A 27,986-nucleotide genomic window follows, 5' to 3' on the forward strand; every position below is an offset into this window, starting at 1 on the left:
CTTGGTTTCAAAAAATTATCTTCACAAATAAAAGATAGTAAAGGTATAACTTAGCTATATGGTTCACCTGGAAAAGATCCGAGTGTCTTAGTGGACTTAAAAGAATCAGCTCTGTGACATGGCAGCCAAGGAAGCAAACTGTCTTAGGCTATAGGGATAAGCAAGGCAGAGTTCAGTACTAGGGAAGTGATGGTCCCATTGTGCTCTGCCCTACTCAGGCCACACCTAGAAGGCCCTGTTTAGTTATGAGTAATACATTTTGAGGACATTTATATAAGATGGAAAGCATCAAGAGCGGGAGTCATACATACCTTTTTGAAAATCTGGTAAAACAGACACCTCAGAAAGTTTTTAAATGCATAGAACCCACAGGATTACAAAGGAAGGCAATTATACTGAAAATATAGTTCTCAAAACTTTTTAAAAAGTTCACAACTTTTTAAAAAGGAAGTTGACCAGTTTGGTGAAAGGCCTCCAGATCACGGCAACTCTAGATCGACTGAAGGGGCTGAGGGTTTTTAGCCTGGAACACATCCTAACTGTCTTCAAATATTTAATGGATTGTCAGTGGGGAGGAAGGCTTTGCCTTCGAAAGATAGAATGAGGCATAGTGGAAGGAAACTGCACATGCAGATTTGTCTTTATGTAAATTAAAGAAAAACTGAGGTAACCAAATGCCAAATGGACTGCCAATATACTTCTCAGGTATAATGTAGAAGGAATTCTTTCTCAGGTATGAGTTGGTCTAGATAGCCACCAAGGCCCTTCTATCTCAGATTCTGTGATAATTCTTTGCTTTGATCAAATTTGGAATCATTTCACTAAAGCCATGATTATCTAAGGATGTCTTTCGTTGTTAGGCACCTGCTACTCTGCTTCCTCCTTTCTTATTTGTGATTGGTTCTAAGTGTTCAGGATGAGGCACTTTTCCTAGACCTATCCCTTTGTAGCATTGGGCAGATAGATTCTAAGATTCGCTTTACCTTTGTAATGATTGGAATGACGCCACCTGCTGGAGACTTACTATAGGAAAACTCCACCATGAGAATGCCTCTGAGGGCAAGGCCATGTGGCTTTTCCTTGGTGTCAGGAAGTGACGTTTGCTCATGGGTACTATCAAGGCAACCAGACAATCAACTCAAGAAGCCTCCCATTTCTGGGAGGGACACACGAAATAGGAAGCAGATGCTGAGGGAGGAGTTCTCTCTCTTTTTTGGTTCCTGACTTGGTGGTGATGGCAGAGAACTACACAGAGGAATTGAGGAGAGGACTACACAGAAAAGTTGAGGAAAGGACTTCACAGGAAAATTGAGGAAAGATAGGATTGCCAGGCTGTAGGAATTCTGTTCTCAATCTTTCTCTTTCTATCTTTCAATAAACCCTTAAGAACCCAAACTCCTTTTATCAGTGATTTTAGTCAGTTTCCCCCAAAACTGGGGGAACAGATTAGAACCCACATTTAGAATTTTAAATTACACACCTTTGAAGGGCTACTGCTGAAATAGTAGAAAATCTTCTCCCGAGGAGAAAGCATCATTTCGTTCTTATGGGGGGAAATGTAGACAGGGTGATTCTGGGACAACTGTATTCGGCGAGGGGAGCCTGTTCTTACAAATGGGTAGGGAGAAAGTGGAGGAACATCAGTCTGTTTAATAAAAAAAAAAATCATAAAATTGTCAGTACCTGTTCTGAGATGAGCAAACAAGTAGTAACAGCTAAGCTAATTCTATTTCATTTTTTTAAAATGGCATAAAGGCAACAAACACATCCTTCTGTGGGGAAAGTCATATGACTACATTAGCATTCCTTTCTTACATAACGAAGTGACATTTTTTCTGGCCAAAGCAAACCCTCTCTATGCGTACAAGTGATTCCATGCCATCCTGTCTTCTCTAGCAAGTTACCCCTCTATTATATCTACTGTCACTTATCTTCCATCTCTCCCTGCCTACAGGCTACTTCCCTACCACCAACATGCCTTCCCCAAAAATCCCTCACTTGATTGATCCATCTTGGCTAACTATCATCCTATATCCCTCCCACTTGTGGTTTAACTCCTTGAGAAGTGCTCCGCTTCCTTTCCTCTTACTCTCTTCTTAATCCTCAGTCTGCCTTCCAAATTTATCATACAACAGAAATTTACTCTCTCCAAAATTACTAACGTCTTAATTTCCAAATTTACTGGCTTTTTCTTGATCCTTGTCCTTCTCAATCTCTACAGTCTTCAACATTATTGATTACTCTCCTCTCCCTGATATTTTCTTCTCTATAGGTTTGCATGACTGCTTTCTCCCTGGTTCTCCTCCTACCTGTCTGACCATTCCTTAATCTCTTTTACTGGATCCTTCACCCCAGTCACACCTACTAACCACGAGTGTTAGTCTCTCCTAAGAGTCTGTTTTAGGCCCTCTTCTCTTTACCTTCTATGCTATTTCTCTTGGTGATTTCATTATGTCCTCCCCAAACCCGTACCCATTTTCCACCATAACAATTAGCTCCCATGGATTCAGTGATCACCTCTTTGCTGATTATTCTCAAATCTACTTATTCAGCCCATCTCTCTCTGCTGACCTTAAGTCTCACATCTCCAACTGTCTTTTGGGCATCTTAAACTGGATGTCCCATAACCTTAATTTATTATTTCCATCCATCCCAAACACTGCTTTTTTCCTTACTTTGCTATTACTGTTGATGATATTACCATCTTCCTGATCTAGAAAACTAGATGTCATTCTCAACTCCTCACTCACTCCCCAGGCCTCATCAAATGTTGCCAACTCCTGTCAAGTCTAGCCTCACGATTTTTCTCCTATATGCCCCTTGTTTTCCTCTGACACTGCCCTTATCACCTAATTCCTGGGTCACTGCAATAGCCTACTGGTTGCTCTCCCTGACATAAATCTCTCCCTACTCCAGGCCATTCTCCACTCAGCTGTCAAAATGATCTTCCTAAAGTGCAGGTCTTACCAAGTCACCACCCTACTCAACACCCTCTGGTGATTTCCTGTCACCTCCAGGACCAAACATCAAATCCTCTGGCATTCATTACCCTTCATAATCTGCTCTGTCCCTCATCTTTCCAATCTTCTTATACTTTGGCAGCTTTTCTTCCTCTCTCCATTCACCATCCTTCCTGCCAAAGTACTCGGTGATCCAGTGACACCGGACTCCTTACTTTTCCTTGCACAACACACTCCACCTTCTGACTTCAGGCATTTTCCTTGGCAGTCTCCCAGGCTTGGAATGCTCTCCCTCCTCATCCCTGACTCTTGGTTTCTGTCGTTTCCTTCGAGTCCCAGAGAAAATCTCACCTTCTATAGGAAGCCTTTCATAGTCATCTGTTGATTGCCTCCAATTTATACTGTACAGATCTCGCTTGCATGTTGTCTCCCCCATCAGGCTTTGAACTCCCCAAGGGCAGAGATGCTCGTTTGTCTTTTTTTTGTATTCCCAGTGCATAGCACAGTGCATGGCACATAGTAAGTGCTTAATGTTTAAGCCTGACTGATAAATAAGAAACATTCTGTACTACTTAAGAATATGGGTTGGGATGTATACCACTTTAACATTTCTAGATCACTTTACTATAACTGGAACTATTGTACTGCTTCTGTCAAACTTGCCTGCATTACCTTTTAATAAATCTCATAATTTTCCAAATAAGAAAATTCACAAAATATAACTTGTCTCTGAAAATTAGTTAAGTACTCCAATAGTTAAACTTACTGTATTGGCCTGAGAGTATTTCCGGGCAAATGTTTGAATCTGTTCTACATAGATGTTGTTGTAAAACTGAATAAGATCTCCCCTTTCTTCTTCTTCAATGTCACTATTGGCACCAGTGAGACGAGTAGGAGTTGGAGGGGCACTGTTGGGCTGTGGAACTGGCAAAGTACTACTAGACCTCATGACTGGGCTGGAATCTCTGCTTGCTAGGAGAGATATAATCATAAAAGGTATTACATAACATCTTGCTAAACTAATCTGGTAATCACAAGAGACTGCTATTTTATACTCTGTCAGAAAAGAACATTTGCATTAAAGGATAAGTCTGACTTTTGTTTATATCCTCTGACCCCTGGCTTGTAGGAGTATGTTATTCATAGTATATCATACCTATAAAAACTTAGCACTACATTATAGCAAATCAGTTACAGTGCCATGTACACAGTTAATCATTCAAAATATTTTTTTCATTGGTTATGACTAAAGCACTTTTGATCTCTAGGTAGCATACTGATGAGCCATTTGTGGCAAATAATATATCAAGTCTAATATTTACTTAGCTGAATTTTAAATGATCAGTTAGAAAGTGCTTGGGGCAGCTAGGTGGCACAGTGGATAGAGAGCCCTGGAGTCAGAAGGACCTGAGTTCAGATCTGACGTCAGACACTTTATACTTACTAGCTGTGTGACCCTGGGGAAGTCACTTAACTCCAACTGCCTCACCACCACCACCACCCCCCCCCCCAAAAGAAAATAAAATAAAAAGTGCTGTCCTCATTCACCTTACCCCCGAACAAGATGGGTATCAGTACTTTCAGAAACCCAGGCCCTAGGTGGATTAAATTACCAGTATGCATTCCCCACTACTACTTGCCATAAAACTTCTGAAGAGAAAAATTCCTATGAGACATCATCTTTGTATTTTTCATGTAGCTAAAGAAGTTAATGTAAAATTCTCCTTTCTACCAAACATTCCCAATTCTCTGGTCAAGAGAAGAAATTTCTTATTTTAGAACAATTCATTAAGGTTCTACTTACTTCTGTCTTTGTTCACTTCTGTAGGGGAATTCTGGTGACTTCTACTATCACTGCTACCAGAATTTCTCCTTCTCCTCCTCTTTATTAAGACACTCCTATATACCTAAAGAAAGACTCAATGAATTATGATGAGGTACTCGATAACAAGTCCAATACCTCTTCCTAGGCTTATTATAGTAGTTTATAGTAATCTGAAACTCTCAATCTTCAAATTTACACATTGACCCATTCTAACTGCTTTTGAGAAAAGGAAAATCCTTTAATATTTTCAGTATTTGAATCTAGTATGATCATAAGTTAATTTCTGCCTATTTTTCCCACATCTAGTTGAAAACATACCTTGGTGGGGAAAAGGTCACTAACAGAGGTTAATTTCCTAATTCATGGTGAAGGCGAAGAGACAACCAACCAATATCTATTTGATATGGCTGCCTTCTGAAAGCCCTTTTAAAAATAAAGTTGTCACATAAAAGAGTCATTGTTTTACATGGAATAAAGTTCCCAGTTATTTATTCAGAGGATTTTTAAAATGTGATTTAGTTATACTGACTTAATTGGCTGATTTTTATGTTTAGTAAAAACCACATTTTCTACAACCCTGACCAAAAATGACAAATATACTTACCTGGCTCCGAGCTTGTGGTTGTGTCCTATAACAACGCATTATGTTCTGGAAGGATTTGTCTTCTTTTGTGACCTAGAAAAATACAGAGGGGTTAACAACTCTGCCCAGGCCCTTTTCAATAATCAAATTCTTTTTTGCCTCACAGTGGTTATTACCTTTGCCATCACATAAATAGCACACATTAATAGCTGATCTAGATGTCTATCCATCATAAGCTCAGGACACTGCACCACAGAGAACTCAAAGCAGGTCCAGATTTTTTTCCTTAACTCATCAGAAATATCTAGCTTAGCACAGAGATCCCGGAGACGAACACTTGCTAAATGGTAAACCTGTTAGAAAGGCAAAAAAATTTTAATTTAGTTTCTTTATAACTTGTGTTACTAAAAATGCCCACATTGTTGTAAGTGCTAGGGTGACTGCAAAGAAAAGGTACCTTTCGAAAGAAGAGGGATAAGGAGCTTGTTTTCCTGGGTCTGATGCTTGTTAAAGGTTGGTTCTGTCTCTGCTGTTGTCCAGTGGAGGAAATCTGTTGATTAGCCACCTGACCTGGGACCTGCAAAGCTGTTCCTGTCACCTGCTGAGAGCTCAAGGTCCCAGCCAGGGCTTGGGCACTGAGGGGCTGAATGGAGCCAGTCATAGCTTGAGTCTGACTGCCAACATTGACCTGGACTGGGAAGAACGTTATCCCTCCATTTTCATTGGCAATACCTACAGTTTGTTACAGAGAAATATGAAGAAAATAAAAACCTCAAAAATTTCCAAATAGGGAATTTCAATGTAAGCTTCTTTCCCACTCCAGCCCTTGGTTGACCAACTTCACACAGAAGTAATTTAGCATTTACCGCCCCCCCCCCCCCCGCCCATCTAACCTTGTACTGGAATTGTCACTGTTTGCCCATTGTTGGCTGTTACGGTGGCAGTTGCCATGGTGACCAATGTCTGTCCAGGGACTGGAGTGACAGACACAGGCTCTGCTGTTACATTTTGCAATGGCACTGGATTGACAAGGGACTGTGGGGAAACCCGCACAGGTGCACCACTGTCAGGAGGACCATCATTCTCCACAAAAAGCCTCCTCCGGGTAGTGCTGGTTGTAGGGGAACTGTATCTGTCATATAATGTGGTAGGAGATGTTGTCAGGCCTGAGGGCAAAAATAACAAATTTTAAAAACCATTTCACTTCCAGAGACAGTTAAGTGAATACTGTTATGCACAAGACCAATTATAGCTAAGCTCTGAAAGGGAGATCTGATTAAAGCAAAACAATATGGAAACTGAGGCATAATTAGCCATTTTTGACCATGGGGTAAGCAGCATGAAATGTATTCCAGACAAATTCAGCTGTAGAGGGAGTGAGCTTGCAGGGCTGGCTAACCTGGGAGTGCTAGCAGTTGGTAGCTTCTTTAATTCTTCTTGGAAATAAGGGGCTAAATCCAGTTGTTTCTATGTTGGCTATGGAAGAAGAGATTAAACTTATTCTGCTTAGCCCCAGAAGACTGAACTAGGAATGATGGGTGGCAAAACAATACAAATTGAGAAACTGAGGTTCAATGTCAGGAAAAGGACATTTGAGCTCTCCAAATGTGGAACAATGGGACTGTTTGGGAGGCAGTGGATATGTCCTCCTCCCTGGAGGGGAGCAGATGCTCATGGTTCTGTGTCAGGGATGTTATAGAAGGGATTCTGTCAGGACTGAGGTCACTTCCAACTATGGAAATTTTGTGATTCTTCATTTTGTCAGCTCCCTCTAAATTGGTGCTTGGGGAAAACCCAAAGCTAGCTTATCCTGGAAGGTAGCAAGTTCCTAGGCACTAAGCAATGGTTAGATGACACTGTTAATCCAAAAACTAAAAATTGTATATACTAAAAAGGACATGTGGGGAAGTCCAGCAGAAATGTGGAGAAATCAAGTGGGTAATAAGCTCTAACCATGAGAGTGGATGTATGAATCCTCTCTGAAAAGATGATCACAGACTTTAAACACTGATTATCAACAAACACACACTAAGTGTCTACTGGGTACAGAATGCAAAAGAGTGAAGACCCTGACCCTGTTCTCCAGAGTTGATCTGGACTACAACTACTAATTGATACAGGAGCACTTGACTAAAGTAAAATTCCTCCTAGAACCAGAGTTGGCTGTGTCACAAAAAATCATGGAATTGGACATAAAACAGACTAATGAGGATAGTAATGTGGCATAACACAAATACAGCACAATTATTATTATTATAATCACAACAAAGTTCCCTCTAATTGGCAGCCTAGGATTTGCATTTCTATGCCTTCAGATGGTGCTGTTTTCCCAACAGTTGCACTAATGATGTAATTCATATCTAGCAGGAGGTCAGAAAGATCTCAGACAGCCTAATTCAGTGAAACATACATATTACAGCTTCACTGTTCTACCTTTTAAGTTACACTCAATAATACATGTGTCCATGGACAGAATTCAAATTATATGTGAGCCAGCTCACAAGTATATGTGCTCTCCACTATAAGTAGTATATTTTTATGACACAGTTTTAGTTTTATTTGCTTCCCAAATCTGTACACATGAAGTTCTAATGTCTAAATTTGAAAGCTGATATAAGGCTCAGTTTTGAGTTTCTGGGGGCAGCTAGGTGGCGCAATGTTTAAAGCACTGGCCCTGGATTCAGGAGGACCTGAGTTCAAATTTGACCTCAGACACTTGGCGCTTACTAGCTGTGTGACCCTGGGCAAGTCATTTAACCCTCATTGCCCCACAAACCAACAAAACAAAAAATTTTGAGCTTCCGTGTGTTTTAACTTACTTCTTCCCAATCCTCCACTTTCAGCACGAACTTCATTAACCCTTCTTGGAGTCAAAGGGGAGCCAGTCACACTAATTCGATCTGCTCGTTCTAGGTTTTGAGGTGGCATAACCTAAACAAAATTATTAAATAGGATGCACAAAGGCAATTACAAGAAATGAGAAAACAAACAAGTTGCCGGTTTATCCAGTTGTTGCTTGTGAGACTTATAGGCTATCTCAGCTGTTTTTTACAGTCTCATTGCTGAATACTTTCTAAGACTTAAAATACTGCTAGGCTTAGGTTCAGACACTGATTAATACAAGGGGGAATCGATAACGTGAGTTTCAGGATATTTCAGAATTGAACAAAAATACTTTCAACTTCCAACTCTCCAGAAACTATGAATACTATATTGTAGTAATGCATATATTATAAGCAAATAATGCACATGGGGAAAATATTTCCCTTACAACCTTTTCTTAAGTCAGTACTAAAATTTAAATTCACACTTAATAATGTTTAGGAGACCTGGGTTTTAACAGTTAAGTCTGTCACAGGTGCATTCTCTAAATTTAAGATACTTATAAATCTTTTTTTAAAAGATTGTATCAATAAAATGACCAATAAGATAGATGAAAATCTTTCTACTTTCTGAAAAAATGGGATTGTGATTTTCTCATTATATCTTTTCTGTAAAAAGATGCCACAACAAAAATTTCAAACCTCTTCACAGGTAGGGACTTTGTTTTCATTATCTCTAATTCTGTCCCAAAGTGGGGACTCTGGTTTCCAGGCCATATGGTCTAAGATCTGTTCTTCAATGTGATTGAGATGTTTCACCACTTCTCTACAGAGGCCATCTTCTGCTCTAATGAATACCTCTATTACCTATAATAAAGAAAGAGACCCTGCTTCATTTAGGTTACAGAACACATTATTTATAACATTTCAGCTATATAATAATAAAATCATGACCAAAATTTGTGTTAAATCCATGCCTGACAAAAATCTGTTGGTACAGTTAATAAAAAAACATTAAAGAAGCAACCCTCAGATATATAATTTCATTAATAGTTTTTTGGTGTCATGGTGTTCAAGAAAGCTTTTGCTTTTTGTTCTGAAAGATACCTACATTTCGTATACTTAATTTTCACAAAATAAAATGGAAGGCTACCATGACATTACAGACTGTGACTGGTTTGCTTATTTGTCCTCTTAAGTTCAACATATTTATAAGAGTTCAAATTTCTTATTTGGGTGAAGGGAACAGCAACTAAATTAAGTAATTTCCCTAAACTGTTTTCCAAATGCAAAACTGTGAATATAGTTGTGTAATAAATATTTTATTTCTTTTCTGCTCCTCCAGATGGAGATCAAGAAATCATTAAGTAACCAATAAAAGGAGAAATGTTCATTTTAATTAACAACATTAATATGCAACTACATTACAGATGGCTAGGTGGTACAGTGTATAGAGTGCCCAGCCTGAGTCAGGAATAGTCATCTCCCTGTTCAAATCTGGCCTCAGACCCTTACTAGCTGTGTGACCCTGGGCAAGTGACTTAACCCTGTTTGCCTGAGTTCTCCATCTGTAAAATGAGCTGGGAAAAGAAATGGCAAGCCACTACAGTATTTTTGCCAAGAAAACCCCAAATGGGGTTATGAAGAGTTGAACACGACTGAACAACAAAAGATGACTTAATAGAAAAATAAGTTAAATTGGGCTATTTCCTTTTGAAATCATAAATGGATTAATCCTCCATCAAATGTAAGTGTTGAGTTTTTAAAATACCTTATAAAAATGATAAAGTGGTACATCAAAGATTTCTGCAATAAAAGGGAAATTCCCTGGAGGCTTGTAAGAGAAAGTGATGACCTCAAGACAACAGGCTAAGAGTGATCTGTGGAAAGCATCCTGTTCCAGTATGCCCTGTAAAATAAAGTCATTGAGATACAGAAACATTAGACTGTTACAAAGAGACAGCATTTTCACAGTGAATGAAAAATATTGAAGGCATCTTTTCCTGGTTAGTCAAAAGAATGGGAATATTTTTTTTCCTAAGAAAGTTATCAAAGAGTCAATTTTGGAAACAAAGGTATTACAGATAACTTTTGGGCAAGGAAGGTCCTTGTCTTCTAATAAACTATGGTTCTCTAATGCTTTATTGTGATATAGTGGTTATGCTGCATAAACACTATGCCAGCTGAGTACAAGGGCTGGCATATCTTATCAAAGTGAAAGGTGGTGACAAATTGTTTATGTATGCATGTAGTCAAAAGATTGGCTTAGCTAAGTTTAGAAGTGTTCATTACCATAAAAGTTGGCCACGGGGCAGCTAGGTGGCACAGTGGATAAAGCACCAGCCCTGGATTCAGGAGGACCTGAGTTCAAATCTGACCTCAGACACTTGACACTTAATAGCTGTGTGAGCCTGGGCAAGTCAATTACCCTCATTGCCCCACCAAAAACAACAAAAAAAAAACAAAAAACAAAAGTTGGCCACTCCAGAAGATGATTTTTTAAAAGCCATAGTGACTTGGACTAGATGGCTGTCACTTTCCAACTCTTAAATTCTGTTTCATTCTGTATGTGTGACTTTCTACTAAGATAAAGTCTATGATCTCTACTAATAGGAGAATACTCACACCAATGAAATCTTGAATCCCTAGACTGTATATGAATTTATATAATCAATCTCTCTAGAAGAGAAAAATATTAATATACAATATCTAGTAATTGGATGTTGCCTACCTCTACTTCATTTTATTTTTAAGATTTCGAGGACAAAATGATAATTATTTTGTTTAGCAATATGCCAACATATTAACTCATGTCCTAAAAAGTGAACATTTACAATTAGAAATGAACTCAAATTGTTATCATAGGACAGAAACAGCTTAGGAAAAAATCTTTACACTGACCACTAGGTTTAGCATATTTAATTATTTAAATACAAATATACAGCTTACTACTTTAATGTATTCAATATGCTACTGTTTACTGAAGAGGATGAAACTCTTAAAAGGGTTTTTTTTATGTTTAAAGGGTCTTCAAAAATGCTTAATTCACGATTTCTATGAGGCTTAATATGAAATCTCACAAGTTCATTATGTATTCAAATAAACTTAACTAAATCTGGAAGGTTTGAAAGGTAATGCCCCCACCCAAAGTAGTTTTAAAATTACAGTTTCCTAATGGCCATGCTGGGAAACCTTTAAACTATATCCAAACGGATATAGATTTGTGTGGAATTGAAGTTACAATGTCAAAATTTAGACAATAAGCATGTTTCGCCCGTTAGCTTCTCCTACACAGACTGTTAGGTCAATTTCTTTATAACAGTCATGATCACATTGAGTAGGGCCTTTAATATTAGGAAGATTGATGAACAGTCAGAATAATGTCATCTACAGATGAGGAACATCTAGAAGACTCCATTATAAGAAATTATTTTTCCATTTGGATCCTAAAAAGGGCTGTAGTAAAAACAGCTATCCTTGATTATTAAATTCCTCACTTGTTTCATTTCTCACAACATTGTGAGCAAAGGTGAAAGATAACAAACAGACAGCCTGAATGCTGCCCTGGTAGCCACAAAACAGCAAAAGATTTACAGGAAGGCACATTAGGGCAGAGCCTTTTGAAGGACTTAAGGGAGAAGAGATAAGAACTGCACAAGATGAGAAATCATAGACTGACTATGATGTGTAGAGACCAGAGGTCCACTGAATTGTGATGTGTGTGGAAGTTATGCTAAGGCCAATGGCTCATGCTTCCCCAGATGCCCAGTTAAATTCCCTCAACAGATTTTTCCCCTGTATTATCTTTTAGACAACAATGAATATTTTAATGTAATAACTTTTGACCATGTTTCTCTCAACCTTGGTTATTTTACTTACAGATAAATCTATGTCTCCCAGTCTCTTCTGTTCCTGATCAATGACTGATTCCAATACCTTATAGTAAAGTATTTCTGCATAACGAAAATGTTTGCTGGCAATTTCTACAGGGAAAAAAAAAGTTAAAAACACCTAAATCACATCCAGAAACGGTTTGGCCCCAGAAAAATCAAAATGAAAACAAAACTACAGACCTGAGATATATGTCATAACTGTGTTTTAACCAATTTAACCATAACTGTGTTTTAACCAATATTAAATCTCTGAAAATGCTTGGTAATATTACTCTTTTATAGTTGTAAAGTGAAATTTATTTTAATGAAGTTTAGACCATAGTATCATTCAATTAAGATGACAAGATTTGTGTTTGTCAAACTGAAATCTACTTTGGGGGTGACAATGAAGAGAAGACTATTTTTTCTAAGACATTATAATCTGATTAATAACTCATAACACTACCCAAGCCTTACATGCTAACATAAAGCAGCTACATCTGGTACCCTTATGTTAAATAATCGCTATTCTACCACTTAGTTTCTTTTTCCCAAAATATTACAAAGGATTTTTTTTTAAGAAACATACTGAAGATACAGTATGATAAGAGTTTAAGGCTGACATGCATTCTGAGAAAAGCCTGTCATTTCGATGAGAGAAACCAGACCAGCTAGAAGCAGATAGTATTCTAACCCACAATCTAAAATAAATGTTACCTTGTCAATAATCGCTCACCTACATTTCTGACTCATCAAAAAAGGGCCACATTTAACTCAACTTCAAAAAATAGTGCAACATAGCTGATGCTAAACCATACCTTTAGCACAAATGCTAAAATCACCCTCTGTCTGGGAGTGCTGACAATATATTTCATACATTTCTTTCAATCTGTTAGCAATAGATTGAGTTGGATCCCTGGTACATGCCCTAGAAAAGAATGAATATAAGATCTAACTTAAGTGTTTTGGTTAGTCACAAAAGCACAGACTGATCAAAGTAAGACATTTAAAGTAATATGAAATACCTTGTATAAAAACTACAAAGTACCCTTACATCATATCTAAATTCTATATAAATGCTGCAGGAAAGAGATCAAAGAGTTGTAACCTGTGTTATGGGCTAACAGAACTTGCCAATGTGACACATACCACTTAGGATCAGGTTGGAGTCATAGACTTTGGGCTAGAAGGGACATTAAAAATTATCTATTTCAACTCCTTCATTTTCCAGAGGTGGGCATAGCAGTCATAAAGGTTAAGTGACTTTTCTGTTGAGGCCAGGATTTGACCTTAGGTGGTATGACCCTAAGTCCCAAGCTCTTTCCACTGTATCATGCAACCTCTTTCCATGCTCACCTCTTTTTTTCCCTTCCTTCTTTTACTTCTCTAATTTTCCTTGCCTTTTTAGCCTGCCTTTGCCTTATGACAGCCGGGCAGTGATTAATCCTAATGGTAACAATCTCATGTAATTATAATTGGTGGTAATTATTGAGTAAATCCCATGGGGAGATTCTTTTTTTTTTTTTTAATTTCTTTTATTTTTTTTTAGTGAGGCAATTGGGGTTAAGTGACTTGCCCAGGGTCACACAGCTAGTAAGTGTTAAGTGTCTGAGGCCGGATTTGAACTCAGGTACTCCTGACTCCAGGGCCGGTGCTCTATCCACTGCACCACCTAGCTGCCCCTCCATGGGGAGATTCTTAACAATAAGATGCCACCTACAAAACTGGACTTGGGTTCCTATACCAACCTATATTGTAGCATCATGGGATTTTTGAGTTGGACAGGAACTTAGCTATCCTCTAGCTTTGTTTTACAGAAGCAGAAACTTAACCTAAGAAAGTGAAAAGGCATGTCCAGGGTGACACAGAGAATTAGCTGTGGTCCAGTTCTCATTCCTCTATCCCACGTGTGTGTGTGTGTGTGTGTGTCTATATGTGTGTATGTATGTATTTAACAAATTGACATTTACTAAATGCCTACTATGCACAAGACTTTGAGCTAGGTACTTGAAATGCAAAGGTAAGAGAAAAACCTTGCCTTCAAGCAAAACTTGTTTATAAAATTCAGAAGATACAATTATTGCTACTTTTCTCCTGATTTTTATACATGAGACTCAACACTTCCATCTGTTTATTCACATATTATCCACCATTCATATGTAACTATCCTCAAAATCTCTTGCCCTGATGGACCTCTCTCTCCTCTGAACTCCTACACCATTTGTATCATATAATTTGGCACTCAATTATGTACTGTCTTCTATCAACTCAAATGTTTTAGTCTTATCTTTTCAACTAGAATGTAAGCTCCTATTTATACTTCTGTACCTATCAAAGTAGGGCAGCTAGGTGGTGCAGGGGATGCAGTGCTGGGCCTGAAGTCAGGATGAGCTAAGTTCAAATCTGTCCTCAGACACTTACTAGCTGTGTGCCCTGGGCAAGTCACTTAACCCTGTTTGCCTTAGTTTCCTTATCTGTAAAATAAGCTGAAGAAGGAAATGACAAAGCACTCCAGTATTTTTGCCAAGAAAACCTCAAAAGGGTTCACAAAGAGTCAGACATGACTGAAAACAACTAAACACAACAAACCTACCAAAGTGACTGATAGTGCTTTTGCATTGATCAAGGGAAACAAAGTGCTATATTTTCCTTGTCACTTTAAACATATTAGGAATTTATCAATTATAACACCCTGGTGTCCACAGATCAAACTAACCTTAGAACTTGTTCTAATTTCTCACTTGGTGAATTTTTGAGGCCTGCCAGCATGGTGTGAAGACGACTCAAGCTGTGAGTAGCTATGGAAACAGGGGTCACATAAGGGTTGTTCTCCTTAATGTATCTGCGGCCAGTAAGTGGAGTTGAAATCCTAAATGCTTTAGACTAAAAGAAAATCAAATGAAAAATGTTATTTCAGGTCAGAAAAAAACTACTACTTCTCATAATTGAGAATACTAGGCCAAGGAAATCTCAGCTAAGACTTTAAAAGAACAGTACTTAGAACTATTACTCATGATTACACATATGTCTTTGTGTTTATGAACAATACTGACAGGAATCATCATCTGTATGAATGTGACTTTAATCTGCTTTTGTCTCACCTAAATAAGATTGTCTCCAGAAAAATCAAGCTCCTCCCCAAAACTTAAGTCCAAAAAGGCAAAAGTTATCAATAATGACATTACCAACAATCTTTCCAACACTGTCCTCACTTCTGAAAACCAAAATTTTAAGACATTCTACCTTTTAAGAATGCCTCAGGGGCAGCTAGGTAGTACAGTGGATAAAGCTCCGGCCCTGGATTCAGGAGAACCTGAGTTCAAATCTGGCCTCAGACACTTGACACTTACTAGCTGTGTGACCCTGGGCAAGTCACTTAACCCTCACTGCCCCACCCCCTCAAGAGATTTTTTTTTTAAAGGGAAAAGGACCTATTTGCACAAACGTATTTATGGTATTTATAAGCTCTTTTTATGGTGGCTAAGAATTGGAAATTGAGGGGATACCCAGCCATTGGAGAAAGGGTAAACAAGTTGTGTATATAATTGCAATGGAATATTATTGTGCTATAAGAAATTACAAGCAGGATTATTTCAGAAAAACCTGGAAAGACTTACATGAAATGATAGAGACTAAAGTGAGCAAAACCAGAACACTGTACCCAGTAACAGCAATACTGCACGATGAACAACTGTGAATGACTTAGCTATTCTCAGCAATATAATGACTGAAGACAGTCCCAAAGGACTCAGGATGTCCATCATAATGCCCATCTACCTCCAAAGAAAGAACTAATGGGAGTCCGTATACAGACATAACCATGGAATTTTTCATTTTCTTTTTGGTTCCAGTTTTCTTACACAAAATGACTACTATGGATATATATTTTACATGATTGTACTTGTATAACCTATATCAAATTGGTTACCATCTTAGGGAGGGGGAAGGGGAAGAAATGAGGAAAAGAATCTGGAACTCAAAATTTAAAAAAGACCAAACATTGTTTTTACAAATAATTTGGGATTCTTGGGGGTGGGGAGCGCAATGAGGGTTAAGTGACTTGCCCAGCATCACACAGCTAGTGTAAAGTGTCTGAGGCCAGATTTGAACTCAGGTCCTCCTGAATCCAGGGCCGGTGTTTTATCCACTGTGCCACCTAGCTGCCCCAAGAAGCTACCAATGTATGCCAAAATCTGATGCCTGAACAAAATCAATGACTCAGCAAAATCTCACTTGGTCTATAAAACTTGTTTTAAAGAGAAGCACACAAAAAAGAATGTTTTCTAAAGAAGGGTAACTCAATGGAGACTACTCTTTTTCGAGAAGACTCTTCTGCCCCTATGTAATTTGTTTAGCTACTATAGTAAAACAATCTTACTTTATCTCAGTTTTTCAATGGAAGTTAATTCTTGTAAAATTCAAAGAAATAAAAGTGGACAAATCTTTATTGAAATAAAGGTTAAACTCAACATTTTATGGTATAAATGGAACACTTGTGGAAAAGAGTTGAATTGGTATCAAAGGAGAGAAGCTGGGCTCCATCTGGGAACTTGCTCTATACTTTCAATGACAAAATTCATCTTTTTAAACACTGATATTCTCTTCTTCTTCTTCTTTTTTTTTTTTGCAGGGCAATGAGCGTTAAGTGACTTGCCCAAGGTCACACAGGTAATGCCAAGTGTCTGAGGGTGGATTTGAATTTAGGACCTCCTGAATCCAGGGCCAGTGCTTTATCCACTGAGCCACCTAACTGCCCCTTAACACTGATATTCTAGGATTGTGAACCAGAGAATGCTCTTTAATTTCCAATTAAAATAATAATTAAAGTTGTTGATAAACTTAAGGCAATAGAAAGGTGCATAGCAGGCCTAAATATGCTGCCATATGTGAGATAAGCTCAAAAAGCCAGAGGTCATCTAGTCCAACCCTCTAATTTTAAGCCCAAAGTTACACAGCCAGAAAATAACTAAGATGGGCATTTAATCTAGGTTTTCTGATTCCAAATACAGCATTATTTTCCTTTGTATCACTGACATACAAGAAGTAGCATAAAAGATATAACAGAGGAAATGTATGACTGAAAAAATGAAAAAAGAAAATAAAAACCCAACATATAAGAGCAAGATATAATAGATGTAACAACCCAAGTGCTGCAGTGGGATGCAAGTCTTTCATTTAGAAAGACCTAGAAGAAAGCCTTTGGTACACTGTGTACATTCTCCATGAAGGGCCTATGGAAGGAAGGACATGAATAAGAATCACAGCATGTGAAGGCACTGATGAGCTATGATTTCCATTGATGGAAATACTGGTATCCACATCATGGATCTCCTGAAGCATTACAATGTATTTTCCTATGTATTAAATGTACCTGATGATTCTAGAAATTTTTTTTTTTAAAGTAAGGGAATCGGGGTTAAGTGACTTGCCCAGGGTCACACAGCTAGTAAGTGTTAAGTGTCTGAGGTCGGATTTGAACTCAGGTACTCCTGACTCCAGGGCCAGTGCTCTATCCACTGCGCCACCTAGCCGCCCCTAGAAATATCTTTTTAAAAAACCTTATCACATATTCATAGGTTCCATAATATTCAGCAAGTAGATAATAATGACATTGAGAAGAAATAAACTATGTGTGTTCTATGAGTTTAGCAGAACAATAAAGACATGAACAATAAGCAAAGCCAATAACTATTTTGCCCCAAATAAATTTATAAATCGGGGGAGGGAGGAAACAATCAGACAATTTGGCGAGAATAGATTCAAAAGGTTGTTCCTCCAAAATTAATCTGGCTAAGAATTTCACCCCACAGTGGCCAAGTCAGATGTGACTTCTGACTTTGACATACATGGGTGCTATATTGAGAATTTAGCTCTTCATTTAAGAATATAGCAGCAGACCACTGAAGAAAGAGAGTAGCCAAATAATCCCACAGATTAACAATGGTTCAGGGGGCAGCTAGATGGTGCAGTGGATGGAGCACCGGCCCTGGATTCAGGAGTACCTGAGTTCAAATCCGACCTCAGACACTTAACACTTACTAGCTGTGTGACCCTGGGCAAATCACTTAACCCCAATTGCCTCACCAAAAAAACAAAACAAAACAAAACAAAAAAACAACGGTTCAGGAAACAACTCTATGCATAACAATATATAGTGCTTCCTGCTGGTGATTCTCAGAGATAACCCAGGCTTGCTGATAGTACAGTTTAAGTTTCTTCCATACACCAACATCTTCATACTGAGTAGGTTTCAAACAGCCCAGATATAAAAATAAAGGGCATCAAAGAGATCATAAAAAAGGGAAAAGGACCCAACAAGTACAAAAATATTTCTAGTAGCTCTCTTTGTGGTGGCAAAGAATTGGAAATTAAGGAGATGCCCATCAACTGGGGAATGGCTGAACAAGTTGTGGTATATGAATATAATGGAATACTATTATGCTGTAAGAAATGACAAGCAGGCAGATTTCAGAAAAACCTGGGAAGACTTAAGTGGACTGATGCTGAGTGAAGTGAACAGAACCAGGAGAACATTGTACATAGTAACTGCAACATTGTGTGATAATCAGCTGTGACAGACTTAACTCTTCTCAGCAATACAATGATCCAAGACAATTCCAAAGGACTCATGATGGAAAATGTTCTCTACAACCAGAAAAAGAACTGTGGGATCTGAATGAAGATTGAACCGTACTATTTTTACGTTTTGTGGTTTTTTTTCTTTTTCGAGGTTTTTCCTTTTTGTTCTGATTCTTCTTTCACAACATGACAAATGTGGAAATATGTTTAATGTGATTGTACATATATAACCTATATCAGATTGTTTGCTGTCTTGGGGACAGGGGAGGGAAGGGAGGGAGGAAGAAAAATTTGGAACTCAAAATCTTTTAAAAATGAATGTTATGGGGCAGCTAGGTGGAGCAGTGGATAAAGCACTGGCCCTGGATTCAGGAGGACCTGAGTTCAAATATGGCCTCAGACACTTGACACTCACTAGCTGTGTGACTCTGGGCAAGTCACTTAACCCTCATTGCCTTGCAAAAAAATAAAAATTTTAAAAAATGAATGTTGAAAACTATCTTTACATATAACTGGAAAAAAATACCATTAAGATAAGAAAATAAAGGGCATGTACAAATTTTTAAAACAGCACTTTGTTTTTCGCTTCTCACTAATGAAAAGTCATAAACTATTTCTGAGCCTGTTATTTTAACAGCTTGAACCTGCTCATTCACAGGCATTCACCCATGAAATTTTCCATGCTGCCTTTGGCTGCACTCTCCTTAGAATCTAGTCTCATAAACTCTTTTTTTTTTTTTGGTGTCATACTCTCTTTTGTGCATAATGCACCATGAAGGAAGTTGAAAATCTCTCGTTTTACTTCCAATATTCTGAGTGTCTGCTTTAATTAATACCACATGATTAGTCTTCAAAAACACTGAACCAAGATTTTATCACTATTGAACTGCAGTTGAAAACTGCAATGTACAGCAAGAGGCTAGGAAAACTGCATACTCTTAAACCTCTCTATGACAGCCTCCCAAACCAATGCAGAAGTCAATCTTTCTTAAAGAGGCTAATTACTATCAGTACACTCAGTTGAAGTTAAGTGTAAAATGAAGCTAGAATGTAGTCTTGTTCACTAATGTTAAAGTAAATGAAATAAAGAAAACCATTGTTTCTGGGAAGACAACTAAGAAGCGTTTTTTTCTTTCTTTCTTTCTAGAGTCATACACAAATGACATGCAGGAAAAAAACCCCAAACACAGCCTGTCCTCACTAAGACTCTAGCAACCAAGAGGCCAGTCTGAGGGTGGAATAAGGCAACTGCTAAGTCCTGTTTCCTTTTGATTCGGGCCTCCTCGAGAAGCACACTGGAGCTAGGGCTGCTTTACTGACCTTGTCAAAGTGCTGCTGCAGATTGTATTTCACCTGCACCCTTTCAGCCGTCTCTAGGCCAGAGCCAGTATTCAGACACCTTGTGAGAGTCCCAATTTCCTCCTCTGCGTCCTCCCCAAGAAAAATCCGTTCATCTAAATTTCCTACAGATAAAACATACTCCTCATAGGCCTTGTTGATGGCTTTGCTATTGAAGAAAAAGAAAACAAGCAAGCAAACAGTCAGTAATGACCAACCTAGTCCTGGAGAACAGATGAGAAAACATATTTGTATCCTTTTAGGAAAGAAGTGAGATTCTATAAGTGCAAAATGTTGTGTATGCTAATTCACTTTATTGATTGGTTTTGCTTTACTGATTTTTAGTTACAATAGAGGGTGCAATGGAGAAGGATATAGATTATGAAATGACAGTAGTATTAAAAAATGTCAATTTTGTAAAAAAGGAAAGCATATAATTTCAGAGAATTGCTATTTCTATTCATGCTTTTAGGTTGCCTAACCATTCCATTTTTTAACTAGTAGAAGAACTGCAAATTCTTTTTAAAGTTAATGTTGGATTTAATTTTAGTATGATCATGTCCACTTCTAAATATCAGAGTGAAAAATCAATGCTAATTGTGTTTGTCTTCCTTTATCACATGTGACAGTCAGTACATGCTATTAGACGGCTTTGTATTTATAATTAACTTCCTGTGAGAGGTCCTCTAATAACCACATCAAGTTCCTATAATTATTTTTCCAGAGTAGATTTTTCCATGTGAATGCATTTTAACTTCTAACAATAGCCCATAAGATCAACTGAAAAAAGTTTTCGAGAATGGTCATTCAGCATTGTTTTATGGTATTCTTTTTCCCAATACAAGATCACAGATTTTGAGTCAGAAGGGACCTCGGATGCCATCTAGTCCATCCCACTCATTGTACAGATGATGAAACTGAAGCATGAGCAAAGGTATTTGAAGAACCCAAATCCTGACTCCTGAGTCAGATCTTCTTTCCATTGTTCTATGAAGACTCCCCAAACTTTCTAACAAACATTGAAAAAGCATCTTGATATTTGGGGAATAATAGGTACAATTTCTAACACTGTTTCCTAAATAAAATTCGAAAGTGGACAAATTAGTAACAAATTGAATAAGCTTTTTTTGTCCATAAAAAAATTACCTCTATTTTGCATTTAAAAAAAAATTAATCTTTAAATAACTGGTTATCATATAACAAAAACACTCACATACTATCTCCAAAGTTCCCTGGATCCAGAAATCCAGTAAGGTTTTCTTCTCTTCCTTTCAGAAGCTATGAAGAAACAAAAGAAAAGGTTGTTCAGTTTATCATAAAAAAATTAGCTATTTGGCAGAATGTCTTTTGTTTCCTACAAACCTTTTTTTCAAAAAGCTTTCTAATGTAAGGTTTCCAGAAATGTTCTTTTATTCCCTTTGCCTCTAAAACTAGGCCATCATGCAGGGCACAAAGTGGCTCAATGACACATGGAGGGTCAGAGGAAGGCTTGGAATCCTTATTATGGAAATCTTCAGGCAGGCCTACAAAACAGTCATAAGATAAATGTGGATCTCAGTTAATATTTTTTAAAAATGTACTTAAAAAAATTATGCTTACTGCCATAAGCACAACAAAGCTTAAAAAGAGCTAAATTATCAAAGTTTCATTTTATCTCCTGTTTCCCATATCCTAACTCCTGAGGCATTAGAAAAAATCTAGGGGGCAGCTAGGTGGCACAGTGGATAAAAGCACTGGCCCTGGATTCCAGAGGACCTGAGTTCAAATTTGGCCTTAGACACTTGACAATTACTAGCTATGTGACCCTGGGCAAGTCACTTAAACCTCATTCCCCCGCAAAAAAAAAAAGAAAGAAAGAAAAGAAAAGAAAAGAAAAAAATCTCATAGCATTAGGAAGCAAAATTAATGCTCTAAAATATAATTATGATGTTCACCCAATGGCAGTTTCTCAACATCCACTTAATTATTTGTTAACATTTATCTCCTCAACTTACAGCTTCTTTTTGTCTTAGCTCAGTGCCAGGAAAATAAAAGAGGAAGGAAAAGGAGTGAAGGGGGGGACCAAGAAGAAACAAAGGTAATGGGGCACTAAGGAAGAACAAGGGGTATGGAAGTAGAGGAAAGAGAAAAGAGGCAAAAGAAAAAAGACAGAAAAAGTAGAGAGGAATAAATGGGAGAGAAAGGGCCCTGGGGAGAAAGAAAAAAAAAATATGAGTAAATATGAAATTTGGTCAACTTAGACAAGAAGCAACTCTTGTAGCCAACTTTTAACTTCCAATTTTGAAGTCAATAAAGCCATTAACCAGGGAAACTGAAAGCATATCTAGGGAATTACAGACACTTACAAATGCACCATAATTCAACACACATTCATTCAAAGCAACAGAAACATTAAATACCAGCTCCAGGGCTGCCCCATTTGTTTGTTTAGTATTCTATAATCTTGGTTTGTCTCAGTGTATTATTAAAGAACTTTGTTGTCTTTAATTATACAAAAATTGTATACTTGAGGTTTGTCAAACACACAAATAAAAGTATTCATTCAATATTTTATTCGTTTAATCATGAAAAAGATTATTTTACTGCTTTACATTATAATCCCTTTCTTTGAATCACAGATCTTAAATCTCTAGTGTTAGGGTCCCTAGCAGAGGAGAGAACACTGCTTCCTATCTTTTCTAAAAGTCTTCTTACAGAGTTAGGGCTCATCATCACAGACCCTAACTCTCACATTATTTGTCAATAATATAGAGAATTTCTCCACAATCCTGATTCCCAATTATTAAATAAGGCCTTTTAGTAACTATGGACAGAAGACTTTTTGAGACTTATATATGCTAATCAAAGGAACATTGTTTTCTATAAACACAATTTACAAAGGCTATGCTGCCAGCTAATCTCCCATTAACACACGTACCTTTAAAATTGGGATTTAGAAGTTCTTTACGATTAGAGCACTGAAGGGCATTTCCATAAACTAGATCCAAAGCACACAGCAAAAGGTGATAAGAATTGACCAAGTCATCACTGATCATGGGGAAATTACCTATAGAATTATAATATGCACAAAGTAAAATTTAAATAAATCTTGAGATACACTTCCCATTATATGCCTTATTATATAAAGCTTGCACTAATGTGCTATGTAGTTTAGCTATGTTATATGTTAAATATTTTAGAGTTGAAAATCAATTTCTTTTAAATAAACTGTACTAAATACTGTATGAAATAAATTTCATTCATTTAATATTCAGTCAAGTATTTGTTACCTATTGATTACCTAGGAGTTTCTCGTTAAATTTTATTCTATAAGCTTTACATATTAAAAACTTATCTTTAAGAGAAATCTCAAACTTCTATAGCGAAGTACACTTCTGTAAATGAAAATTATAAAATCCATAATACTACAAACTACTTAGGAATAAATGACTAAGAAAAGTATACATATAATAAAAAAATCAGTACCTATTTTTTCATCATAAATTACATAGGCATACCGCAAACCACCACAATTTGGGCAATATTCACTCTCTACAGGTGCAAATTACTTTATAGCTCAGTTAATTTGTAATTGCAAATCATTGTAAATTACTACTAACTCCTGCAAGTTGGTGAAATATGTACAGGCTCAACTTAAGATTTTTAAGCTCTAGAACTAACAATTTTAAACCTTTTCAAATTGCAGCATATTAATGGTAACTTTATATGTAGGAAGAAATAACAACTCAGCTGCTTAAAATAATTAGAGAGTAAAAGCAAATATATGTCCAAAATAATTATTCAGTCATTTTAGAACAAAAACACATACACATATACAAACTTAACAAAAATATGTAATGATGGAAGACTATGAATGTTTAGAAACATTAAAAGTAGCTTTTATTTGGAGTCTGAGTAGTATACTTAAAATAGGTAAAATTTTAAAACTTCTCATAATTAAGAACACTGATAATATGTTTTTAGGCTAAATATTATATTCATATAAGCCTTCCAGTATTTCACGCTCTCTATTTTATTTTATTAATATGGCTGATGGGTTAATTTTAAAATATCTAACAAAGGAAACTTAAAGACATCTTACCAATTGCTTCTAAAAGAGTCAAGATGATTCCTCAAGAATTTCAAATACCCAGTTCTTCAAAAAGGGGTTAAAGCCCTGAACATTTGTAACTTGGGTTTCTAGTTCCTAATTTGTCTACTTACCTCATGTCTCTCCCCCACTCCCACCCCAAAGGACAACCATTTACCTTGGTCTATTTAGATAAGCAAATCTTAACTTCACTTTAAAGGCGATATTCAAATTAATGTAGATGAATTAAAGCAAAAAAAAATAAAATAAAATAACCTTTTTATCAGAAATGCAAACCACAGTTACTATCTAAGATTTGCAGCACTACTGTCAGATTTAATCAAGTAAGCAACCTAAGCTATCTTACACTACTGAAAAGAGGTTAAAAATTAAAATCTGCTCAACTCTTTGAATGTAAAACAGGAAGCTTTACTCATTGGTCTTCAAGCTACAAAGTCTGATACAAAACAAGCCCAAACTTGTCACTGGGGCATGGTTGCCATGATAAGGAAGCAGAGACTGTCACCACTCAAAGGAAACAAGTTAGAAGCATAAAAAGCTTCAATACTTCTAAAGGTCAAAATCTAATTTAAACTCGTGGGTTGCCCAGCTTTGAAATACTTTCTACCTTGCCTCTAAATCTTGACATTACAAATAAACCTGACCTGGGAGACCATGTAAAAAAGTATCCATATAATGGTAACAGGTAAAGGAAAATTTATTAAATATCAGAAGAGCTCTCCCACATCCCAAGTGAAATAATTCTATATAGCTCTATACCAGTGTGTGTGTGTGTGTGTGTGTGTGTGTGTGTGTGTTTGAAAGCAAAAGTGCACCCCAAACTGCAGAACAGGGCTTTACTAGAACATAGTAGTCAAATAGGACAAGCTAAAGGATGAGCTATAAGAATGGTTTAGCAGCTTATTAACTCCTGGGGGCATACCTGACACTAATCTTCCTTAAAATTCCTGACCAATGCAAACAGTCATCTTTACTGTGGCCATAGAAGTGAGCTCTGGTAGAATGAGACTGCTGGTAATAAAGACCCCCTAGGTTCAAGTCCAAAGTCCAAGCTCTGGTCTTAACTAACTAGCTATGTTTAAACATATAAGTACGTAATTATCCTCTCTAAGCCTCCTGTTTTATCATCTGTAACATGAGATATCAAATAATACTAAATTACATTTCAATCTAAAGTCTCTGGACGTTATTATTTTTAAATTGTAACTATAGCAGTGGTAAAGGAAGCTCAAGCAGTAACAAATGATGTGGCTCACTACATTTTCTCTTCGAAAAGGGAGGGGTTCTGACAACAGTTATTTCTTTTTAGAACTAAAAAGAGCCTGAAAAATTTGTGGAGATACTCTTTATGAAAAGCAGACTTATATTCAGTTGGGTAAGTGAGGTGGGGTAGAAAACCAATTGTGTAAAGTTTAAATGACAGACCTGCCTGAACAAGTTGTAACTAGTCTAAATTCAATCAGAAGCTATAGGCCCCATCCTCACTGAATCTCCCTCATCCCTCAAGAAGGAAAAAACACACAGCTGAGTCTGTAATCCTAACATAACAAGTATATAATGAATAAAATACATTTCCAGTGAACAATGCAATACCTTATCTTTGAAAAATAGCTCACACAGAAAAAGATAATCAATATACTATAACTACTAAAAGGACAGATTCAGTTAAGGATATTTAATGAAAAGAAATTTGGACACAGGAACTTCACAGAAACCATAGGAATGTTTATGGATCAACAGTAATGAAAAGAAATTTGAAGTTAAATTCCTTTAGAATCACTTCAACGTTAACCCTGATATATGGGTATTTCAGATTTATGAAATTAGTACTTAAAATATTCTGATAGTGCATGAGTATGTTGACAAAAATCTGAATTATTAAGTAAATTCATCACATCAAATTCTATTCTTACCTTTTGCATACACAAAGAGTACCCAACAAAACTGGAAAACTTCTGAGACCGTACATGGTTGCCGCCTTGGGGGGGAAAAGCCATGAGAATTAGAAATGACCTCTCAGAGTTACACAAATTAAGAATCAAAAACTCACAAATGAGTTCAACAATCTTGGATCCTATTTTACATGGAAATCTAGCAGGAGCCTTATCTTCCTGATAGGATATCCTGTTGTGTCCAGATATTAGCTAGTATATGCAATAGGTGGGGAAATATATGTCAGGGTAAAATGTTGAAATGTCAGTGTTTAGAGGGCACAGAAAATATGAGCAGGTCTTTTTAAAAAATTACATCAATCAGACTATCCAGGATATGCTACGTGTGAAGGCCCAGATTCTTAAACCTGCCCTACATGGCCTACTCCTACTGAAGAACTTTTTTCCACACTAAAAGCCATTCTAAATAAAGGTCAACTACGCCATTCCTGTACAAGCTCCCCATGTCTCTAAACTCTATTTCCCATCTTTGCATGCATACTCAATGTGCTTTTTGGTATGCCAACTGAGAAAGGGCATTCAGAAGAGCAGGTTTACACCTCTAAATTTATGGATTCCTGATCAGATATTTGTCAACACTTAGGTAAGTTAGCTGGATCTTAAGTGTTTAATCTAGCCTGTGAAAGGAAGAGCAGACTTGAGTGTTAGTCTTAGCTCTGTCAATAACTACTATGTCCAATAAACCAACCCTACTTAACTCACAGGGATATTGTGAGGATCAAACGGCATAACACTTCATTACTTTAAAATTATACTTAGTAAATCTGCAAGTTTTATTTGATTATTTATTCAGTTAATTCTAAAATTATTAGCTTGCTATTTAAGATCCTCCACAATCTAGCCTAAACCTGGTTCATCATTTCCTTATCTCACTGTTAGCTGCTCTTCTCCCCAACTCCAACTGCTACACTCTGGTGGAAAAACATTTAAGGAAGGAGAATACAGGAGATGCTGTATAAGATCAGGGGAGCTAAATTCCCAGAAAAGACACTAGCTAGAAAATTTCTGCAAGTAAAGTCTAGGGAATATTAACAAAAGTGAGGTTCAGATGACTATCTAGAGCTCCACTTTCCATTGGGTACCAAGGTAGTAAATGTGAAGTACAGACAGAACAGGACCTTTCTCAAGGGCACTAGGAAGCTGAGACAGACAAGAAAAGGGAAGGAGATAGAGAATGACTCCTGTACGGCAGAAACATAATGAACTAGTACAATAAACCCAAATGTCAGAGCTGGAGAAAAAGAAGCTTGACAATGGGAACAGGAATAAAATGAGGAGGGCCAAAAAGTGATTAATGATTTAAACACATGCCAAACAAAATATCCTGAGACAGTGTGCCTTTACATAGCTTGAACCCAGAGTTCTCCTTGCTGATGTTATCAAGCAGCTTTGGGCACTTTATATCAGCTGATTCTATGTGTCATCTACTAAAAGGAAACTGGCAGGGAATGGGCACATCTGAAGGAGTAAAAAGGGCCAAGGAGACAAACTCCTAGAAAGAAGTTCAATACTCACTTTCTGCACTCCCTCATCACCCACTTCCTTCCCAGTTCTTTTTTTTTTAATTAATAAAGTATTTTTTTCCCATTACATGTAAAGATAGTTCTCAACTTTTGTTTATACAAGCTTTACAATTTCAGATTTTTCTCCCTCCCTCCCCCCTCTCCTAGACAGTCCTTCCCAGTTCTTGATATCTGACATTTTGAAGTCTGATGAGTGGATCGACATTGTACTACAAAGTTACCAAAAACCTGTTAGCTCCTACACTGATAACCTTTTTCCTAGTCCTCCTCTTCCTGACTTCTCTGAAGCATCTGAGATGCCATTTCTCCCTCTGTGGCTTTCATGACACTAGTCTCCCTGAATTCTCTCTCAAAACCCTTTGCTGTCTTCTTGCCCTTTTATCCTGAAGTGTGTTGTGGGCCCTTTCCTCTTCTCCCTGCTCTCCTTTGGCAACCCCATCTA

The 27,986-nt window shown here is 37.2% G+C and overlaps 1 protein-coding gene across 2 annotated transcripts in view; it reads right to left on the reverse strand.

The window, feature by feature from the left end:
- Window positions 1-27,986, reverse strand: part of RBL2 (RB transcriptional corepressor like 2) — a 41,932-nt gene that overhangs the window by 3,860 nt on the left and 10,086 nt on the right. For both annotated transcript variants that reach the window (XM_043982860.1, XM_043982861.1), the window contains 18 exons: window positions 25,983-26,047; window positions 22,897-23,025; window positions 21,342-21,502; window positions 21,193-21,257; window positions 19,962-20,148; window positions 14,779-14,945; window positions 12,881-12,990; window positions 12,070-12,173; window positions 9,962-10,099; window positions 8,893-9,057; window positions 8,188-8,299; window positions 6,262-6,534; window positions 5,826-6,100; window positions 5,545-5,721; window positions 5,390-5,461; window positions 4,765-4,867; window positions 3,727-3,932; window positions 1,481-1,645 (listed from right to left, as the gene is read on the reverse strand). In XM_043982860.1, the coding sequence (XP_043838795.1) occupies window positions 1,481-1,645; window positions 3,727-3,932; window positions 4,765-4,867; window positions 5,390-5,461; window positions 5,545-5,721; window positions 5,826-6,100; window positions 6,262-6,534; window positions 8,188-8,299; window positions 8,893-9,057; window positions 9,962-10,099; window positions 12,070-12,173; window positions 12,881-12,990; window positions 14,779-14,945; window positions 19,962-20,148; window positions 21,193-21,257; window positions 21,342-21,502; window positions 22,897-23,025; window positions 25,983-26,047 (2,674 nt within the window). The remainder of the gene's footprint in view (window positions 1-1,480; window positions 1,646-3,726; window positions 3,933-4,764; window positions 4,868-5,389; window positions 5,462-5,544; window positions 5,722-5,825; window positions 6,101-6,261; window positions 6,535-8,187; window positions 8,300-8,892; window positions 9,058-9,961; window positions 10,100-12,069; window positions 12,174-12,880; window positions 12,991-14,778; window positions 14,946-19,961; window positions 20,149-21,192; window positions 21,258-21,341; window positions 21,503-22,896; window positions 23,026-25,982; window positions 26,048-27,986) is intronic.

The sequence above is a fragment of the Dromiciops gliroides genome, chromosome 2, assembly GCF_019393635.1.
Source record: "Dromiciops gliroides isolate mDroGli1 chromosome 2, mDroGli1.pri, whole genome shotgun sequence".
Taxonomy (NCBI): domain Eukaryota; kingdom Metazoa; phylum Chordata; class Mammalia; order Microbiotheria; family Microbiotheriidae; genus Dromiciops; species Dromiciops gliroides.